This window comes from Telopea speciosissima, chromosome 2 (genome assembly GCF_018873765.1).
Source record: "Telopea speciosissima isolate NSW1024214 ecotype Mountain lineage chromosome 2, Tspe_v1, whole genome shotgun sequence".
NCBI classification, from domain to species: domain Eukaryota; kingdom Viridiplantae; phylum Streptophyta; class Magnoliopsida; order Proteales; family Proteaceae; genus Telopea; species Telopea speciosissima.
The window spans coordinates 14,369,823-14,377,965 of record NC_057917.1 but is presented as its reverse complement, the minus strand read 5'-3'; the positions used below and the strand labels follow the sequence as shown (position 1 = coordinate 14,377,965).

At 37.6% G+C, this 8,143-nt stretch overlaps 1 protein-coding gene across 1 annotated transcript; it reads left to right on the top strand.

The window, feature by feature from the left end:
• Positions 1 to 470: 470 nt before the first annotated feature.
• Positions 471 to 1,226, top strand: LOC122649774 (SNF1-related protein kinase regulatory subunit beta-3). The gene is made up of 2 exons (XM_043843013.1): positions 471 to 569; positions 653 to 1,226. Exons 1-2 carry the CDS (start codon positions 543 to 545, stop codon positions 977 to 979), a joined length of 354 nt encoding a protein of 117 aa, XP_043698948.1. The 5' UTR covers positions 471 to 542; the 3' UTR covers positions 980 to 1,226.
• Positions 1,227 to 8,143: the final 6,917 nt, after the last annotated feature.

The window sequence follows — 8,143 nt, the reverse complement described above, 5'->3', positions numbered from 1 at the left end:
AACAAATAAGGAGCACAGTTTAGGATAAATGGCCTATGAACAGATGCTGTCTCTCCATTCCCACTCTAGCCAACTTATCTGCCAAGGAATTTGCAGATCTCACCCTCCAAATGGAAGAAAAATTCCCAGTTGGACTAGTGGACCATTTTGTACAGTCTAAAAGATCAATTAGCAGAGAACTGCAACATGGTAGATCTAGAATGTTGAAGGAAGTTTTGTTTTTTGGAGGTAAGCTTATTTTAAACTTCTAAGATCTTGTAGGTGTTTTGCTCATCTTATTTTTCTCCATTATGCTCCTTCCAGTTGATCATTGGTCTAGCATGCCTTTTGATCTCTGTTATCTTTGTTCCTGCTTGTTGCTCTTGTGCTGTTTCCATTATTCTCATAAACAATATCATTCTGTTTACATGGTCTGGTAAGAATGTCTTTCGTTGTTTTGCAATTCCTGATGGAAGTGGAACTTGTTTCAGGCTTTTCCTACATCTTAGGTCATCAAATTATTGATGATTGGGCACTGGTAGCCAGATCATTTTCGTATCATCATGGATAATAAATACGGTGAAGACCAAGTAAGCAATGAACCTTGATTATTGAACTTCTCTGATTGCTTAGACCTCCAAACTTTGTGATTCTGATAAGAAACTTACTGTAGGATGAGGTAAGCGTGGTAGGATTTGAAGTTCCAAAGTCACCTGAGTCAAGCTACAGCAACCCGTACCCCAGCAATGAAGATGAAGAAAGGGACCCACCTCTTGTGCCTCCTCACTTTCAACAAACATTGTTGAGCTATCCAGCAGACAGAGACACCTCAGGATCTCTTCCTGTGCCGCAGAATGTGATTCTCAACCATCTCTACATTGAGAACAGGGATACCCCACGATCAGTGGTGGCGCTTGGGTTCACGCATCGCTTCCGCTCAAAATTTGTTACAGTTGTGCTTTACAAACCAATTCAAAGAACGGGGGGAAGTAGTACTTGAGGTGTATTTTGTGTCACCCTAGCTTTAGGTTTTTCTATCCATACACACAAGGGAATAGTTGCTGTGGAAACTATGCAGGAAAATAGAAATGAAGTAGTCTACCGCCACAGAGCTGCTGATGAAATTTAAGTTTTTTCTGCCAGGTTCTTGAGCTCATTGTTGCATATTTTACATGCTTCTTCCCTGGAGTATTTAAAATGGTAGTAGATTCAAAAGGATTGTAAAGTTATATTATTGTCCATATTCTAGTAATTTAGTATTGCCTTTAGTTGAGAGGTGACAGTTGGGAGAATGTCCTCATGAGGAGGATATGCTTGAGTAGCTTATCATTCTATGTTTCCATGACACTTTCTGAGTCACTTTGAGCCTTCAGTACACCATTGATCAAGAATCCCTTTTACAGCAGCCATGGCCAGTAGTTGCATCTTAGATGTATTTCTTGCATTGATTAGTGTGATCATCAAATTTAAGATTTCAGATGTGTGGTCTTGATCAATGTTTTAAAAGATGGACTGGGTCATGAAGGTCCGGTCACGCAAAACCGGTGGATCTTTCAGGCATTTCTGGGAGCTCAAAGCGTGGTCTGACTGTCTGGTCAAATGGTCATTTGAAAGCTGATTTTGGTACATGGAATGGAAGGTTCAAAGCATCACCTAGCAGTCTTTCATCTGTGTGGAAAAACTGTTAAAAGGGTTTATTTGGTAGGCTGGCCTTCTCTGTGTCTTGAAAGTGGGTGTTCTGTGACTTCTAATGGATGTTAGCTTTCATGTAGGTTATGTTTGGTTCAAGGGAAATTAAAGGGTAGGGAGGTGAAAATTTTTAAACCTAAAAAACAAACATTTGTAATCTTTATCCCTTGTAGTTCTATAGTGGAGTTAGTGATATAATCACATGAGATAATGATTACAAAAGTTTTTTTTTTTTTTTTTTTAGCTTTTTTCTTTCACTTCCCTTCCCTATAAAATCCCATTCTGACAGATCCCTTTGTTTGCGCTTTCATTGGCCCCTGCACTGGTGCATGTGTTACATGACTAGACAGTGATCTCTTGCCCTAAAAGTAAATGCTGAAGAGAGTTTGAAACAGGTGTGGGAGAGGGTGGTGTTGTGTGTGTGAGAGGGAGGTGTGAGAGCAAGAACCGGATAGTTGCAGTAGGCATGGATGGCGTATTCTGATTCTTTCCAGCTGTGGCCTGAGCGGCCATGGCCGGAGGTCCTGGTGTTAGCATGAAGAAGCCTTTAACAAGATTCTGACAATGTATGATAGAGTTCCCTATATCATGTTGTTCCCCTGATTTTGGGCTTTAAAATTCTATACATCCTAAATAAACCAAATTTTCCAAAAAAGAAAATGATATCAATTAATTAGTGAATGATAGTTTAAATAAATATAAAGGGAAAAAGAACGTTAACCCGTCATGTGGTACCTGTGCCTAGACACTGGACTATGTGAAATTACCATTCAACCATAGTGAACTAAAAAATTCCATTCAATCAGATGCATTTGTACACACTTTTATTGGCCCCTGTGCTGGTGTTGGTGCTACACAATCACAGAGCAATCTCTTGTCCAAATATAAAATAGTACAACTCAACTAAACTCAGCTTTATCCCAATTAAATGGAGTCGACTACATGTATTCTTATTCTCTAATCAGATCAATTCAAAATCATACTTACTAATAGTCTTCAACTATTCCCCTTTTTTAATTTTTTGTGAAAGTAAAATTTATTAAAGCTAAGATCTAAAATATTATCCTTAATACAGTCTCGAATCTTACTATATCTAGCTTTAAGTCCTAAATTATGAGTTATGTTACCACTTCTCCTAAAGTTATTTTAGACCTACCCCTGCCTCTCTTGGTTCTTTTAGTTTGAATCAAATTACTCCTTGCAATTTAAAGGTTTAATGGCCTTTGTTGCAAATATCCATGCCACTTTAAATGACTTTCTTGCAGTTTATTATGTATTGGTGGAACTATTCCTAAATTAGCTCGAATATAACATAGTAAAAATACCCTAATAGTGATTAAAATCCTACTAGAAAAGTAAGATGAACATTAAAAATAAAATAACAAAATTAGGGGGGGAAAAATCAAAATATGAATAAAAGATTAAGAAAATAAAATAAAATCATCATCACTAACCAACGATAAAACTTCCCCATGAGAGAGAGAGAGAGAGAGAGAGAGAGAGATGATCATGGGTATCGGTATCAGAAATGAGGAAAAAACCCATGATGCCAATGTGTAGATTCGTGTGCACACTCTTTCACATTTCACCCATGAACCCCACACTCTCTCTCCTCATTAAACCCTTTACTAGACAATTCAATCACCCACCTCCTCAATGGTGGGAGACTATATTCTTTTTTCTTTGTTTTTTTAATCGAATATGCTCGGGGACCTGGGCTGACCCCTAACCTTATATTAAAAATCAATCAATCAAGAAAATAGAATACAAGGGGTGGGGGAATACCCACCTTACCCCAACCCGAGAAGATAACATACTCAATCACACACTCGAACAGGTGAGTCCTCACTCCCATACAAACCCAAATAAACAATTAACAAGTTCTCAAAACTAGAATACTCACCACATCCTCACGCAAAATATGCATGAGTTCCGGGGGGGAGCATCGAAACAGAAGAGAAGAAAGAATTATTTGCCGAGTCGCATGCCAATTTGCCAACCAATCCGTTGCCGTGTTGCCTTCTCTAAAGGTGAAAGAGATCATTGGGCGGAAGGAATCAATCAAGACCTGAATTTCGTGGAACCAGTACCAATCTTTCCAAAGATTGCATTTTTTTGAAGGAGTACAGCGTGGGAAACTATATTTGTATCAATCACTTTTATGTCTCTTTTTATTTTTGTTCTTCATCCTTCTACTGGGCTTTTTAAAAAATCAAATTATCATCCAACCATTTTAATCGGTATCTAGCCATTAGGTACTTGACCGATACGCCAAAAGCTCCGAAGCTGATGGAACGCGTTAAATCAAGTCTTTTAATCTATTTCAGATTAGGCTAGCCCAATCTAGCATTCATACATTAGAGTAGACCCCATTAGACACATAACAGACTACTACGCTTTTATAACCGTCGTCCTCGATTATAATTTCTTTTTCTTTTTTTTTTTCAAAGGTGCGATTAGCATCGCTTACTAAAGAGTTTGGCCCATTTGCAATCCTTGGTTTCGCAAACTCTATAATGAGGACGCCTCGAGCTCCTCTTGCCCCTAATTGCAATAAGATTTTATTTTATCAAATATAAAAATAAAAAGGACTTGGTTTTCATGCATGGTCGTGTATAAGAGGAATCTTTTACACTGGTTTTAAGTAACCGTTAGATTAAAGTGTTTTAATCTGAACCGTTCAAGGAAAAAATAATGGTAGATACTTTCACTTATATGGTTACCTTTCAGTTACTTTTTCAAATACGTGTAAAAGACTTTTGTATTTATCAACATGTTTAAAAACAAAAACAAAAACAAAAAAAAAAGAAAGAACTTCCTTTTGTTTCGTTCTTTGCAGCTTCCTTTTTCACATCATCTTTCTATTGATTTTCTTTAAGAAATCTTCCCATGTTCCTACTTCTGTATTGATGACAAAGGGCCAACAAAGGCCAAGAAGAAAGGGTGGTAGTAGATCATCGACAAACTTAGGTGAAGCAGACGCGGAGAACATATTTGTTCCAAGCTCAGAAATTACCCAAGCAAAGAGTTTCTAGGTTAAACAACCCTTGTACTATCGTGCCCTGAAATGAAAACAAAAATCTATCCATTGCAGCCGAAGAATCAAAGCTAAACAAGCTTTTGATCTCTTTAACCTGACCAAAGGTGCGGTTTGATTAAAGGTACTATCCATTGGTATGGTCAGAACCTCATGCACCAATCATGTGTAGGATGCAGTAACACCTGCTTGCTTTAAGGAATTTGGAATGGCTAATACTCACACATTTCTAGGTCCAATTGTGATTCATTTGGTCCTTCATCACAATTATGATTTGGGATTGGAAACCATGTTTTGGCATGTGCCTAGCTAGAAGATCATAAGAGCAAATCAGAGAAGTCTAGCTTTGTGAGTTCATACTTAATGGGTAAATTTTGTTATGATCACGCTGCAAACAAGTGGGATGAGGCATAGGGGTTTTGTTCACCTAACTAAATAGAGAATGAACACATTAAGTTCACAATCGTAGAGTCAGTTACAAAACAAGGTTCTACAGCTAGATCTGATAAAATTTCTGAGAAAAGTAGCAACTGGGAGAATTCTTTTACTTCAGCACAGAATTCCACAAAAAAAAAAAAAAAATCAAAGCAAATCTATGCAATGGGTTCACTAGAACGACAGCTGAATTCATAGGTTCAACCTCATCAGGTCTGTAATACCAGGTTTCATATCTTCAGAAGGCAAGAATTTTCGGTAGAGTACGATGCCAAGGCCACACATGAAACCCTTGCTGCTTGGCCAGAGGTTAGGGTTTGGGCGGAGCCGTGAGTTGCAGAAGAGGGGAGAATACGGACAGGAGGGAAAGGGAATGAGGAAGGGCAAAATTCCATCACACATGAAACCCTTGTTTTCTTGCCAGAGGTAAGAGGGATTGGGCGGAGCCGCCATTGCAGAAGAGATGAGGAGAACGTATTTGAACAAGGGAGTTGCAGAGAACGAAACAAAAGAAAGTTGCTTCGTTTTTTTTTTTTCTTTTAATCATGTTGATAAATACAAGTCTTTTACACGTATTTAAAAAAATAACTGAAACGTAACCGTAGGGGAAAGTATCTACCATTACTTTATTGTTGGACGGTTCAGATTAAAACACTTTAATCTAACGATTACTAAAAATTAGTGTAAAAGATTCCTCTTATTCACGACCAAGCATGAAACTTTTTGCCAAATAAAAAATCTTAATCGAAAAATTACCATTAAAATGGATAAATTTTACTTCGTAGGGTAATGAAGTCAACAGTCAACGTAATCAGATATCAAACTGGATTTGATCAACTTCTGTCCTGTCCTACGCCACTTTTCAACGAATCTGGTAGAGCTTTTAATTTTTCATAGATGCTTGACACGTGTAAATCTATCAACTGACGACCTCAAATCCAAGGGTGTAGATCTTGCCGCATGGCATTACCCAAGGGGGTTTTTGGTAGGTGGCCTACTGACCTAGACGATCCTACACATATTGTTGCGTTGGCATTTGACTAAGAGGAAGAGATTAACATGTAAAGGTAAAACCGCATAGAAGGGCCCACACAGTTAACTACATTCCTACGTGGCCTAATGAGACCCTTCCACCTGGTTTATGCTAGATGGTAGTTCCGTGCTGTTCAGTGTTGACTTCGTGTTTTGAGAGAGACTTGAACCATATCAAATAGATGACTTGGAGTTTAGGGTTTTTTTTTTTTTTTTTTTTTTTGGGTGAAAACTTGTGGAGATTAAGTTTGAAGAGAAGGTTCAGGTTAACAAGCCAAATTAACTTTTAAATTATTTTTATAAAAGACAAAATTGACCTCCACAAAACCATTGATGATAGTAGAATGAACTTACTTCATGTAGCAAGATTTACAAGTATTTTGAATAAACAAAAACTCAAAAAATGTTCTAAATTGGTACAATGCTTCCTCTCGATTTCAATTCCTAAGGTTCTAGCCATTTTGGTCGATTTCAACTTATTTCAATCCGATTCAAATTAGAATCTATGGAGACTAATCTCGTGTCAGATTCTAGGTTTTTAAACTTTTGCGATAGACAGGTTTAAGTTTACGAATTACCCAATCCTAAATTTGGACCGAATTTTAATGGACCTCATAGAACTTTCTAATTGCATGAAAAACCCTTTCATGTTTTACCCATAATTTTATGAATTAGGATCGGGCGATCCATTTCAATATCGATCGACACTGATCTACACTATCATGATACCTAGCCAATCCCGAATCGATGGAACAGTATAGATCAGAGATAAAATGATCCAAAAACCCAATTTTTATGGAAAACCAAGGGCAAACCGTCCGATATGGGTTGATCCATATTGGTATCGTATCGATTTTCAAAATGATCAATCCCCGATCCGATACCATGCACTTAATCCATTGCTTTACCATCTCAATTATTAGTGAGAGCTTAATTAAGTGATTTTGGGTTTGATAGTAGTAATTAAGCAAGTGAAGAATTTGAGTTAAGAGATCAATTATAAAGAGAAAACTTAGGAGATAGTAAAATAGAACTAATGGAGAACACGGGCATCACCTCACCTGTGCTGGTCAAAAAGGCACCTCTCTCTCTTGCCAACTATGCCAACCATTCTTCCCAGTTGCCAGCTATTAGCAGCTGTGTTGGCACTCACGAGCCCATATAAAGACAACAACCTCTTCTTCAAGCTTTCAAGTATCTCCAAAACCCTTATAAACCACTAATTCTCATCTCCTCTCCCTCTCTCTCTTTCTCTCTTACTCTCTCTCTCTATCACAAAGGAAGAGATCAGAGAATGTCTTCTACTAGTACTCACCATCCCTGTATTCTTCTCTTTCTCTTCCTCACCCTCTTACTGTTATCCCCTTCCTCACTGAGAGTTTCACTTGCCACCAGACATTTAGTTTCTGAACCACAGCACGACACTACCTTAAAACCAAAACCTGATACCAAGAAACATGTCTTTCAAGATGGAGAGATCAATGGTTGTCTTCCGAAAGGGTTCCGGCGTTCGTCGGCTCCGAGTCGATACATTAACAATCATATCTTTGGTTCTACACCTTGTGCTTCAGATAAACACCCTGTGAAACCATGAAGAATATTGATCAATTATGGTGTGGTTAATTTTGGTTGTTATAGATATGGATATGAAGGTAATGTGGTGAATTACTATGTTAATGAAATTTAAGGTTTCTTAATCCTGTTCTTAGGGATATAGAAATGTGTAAGTTTGATATACTTATAAGGCATTGTATGTATTAATAGTATGTAATACTCTTGTTATTGCTTCATAAATTTCCTAAATTTAGTAAAAAAAAATGCAAGAAGAACTGAAGATCATTGTATTGTAACCAGACTGGGTGGGCTGGTTGAGTCAAGCTATACTGACCGATTCCCTCTAGAACCAACTTCCATTGAAACTAGAGATATTCAAAAATCCGAATTCGATCCGCATCCGTATTCGTTTAGAGA

Excerpts from the sequence above, each read along its gene's own strand:
- LOC122649774 (XM_043843013.1), top strand. The coding sequence starts at position 543 with ATGGATAATAAATACGGTGAAGACCAA. Across the intron at positions 570-652 it reads ATAAATACGGTGAAGACCAA|GATGAGGTAAGCGTGGTAGG; the intron begins GTAAGCAATGAA and ends AACTTACTGTAG.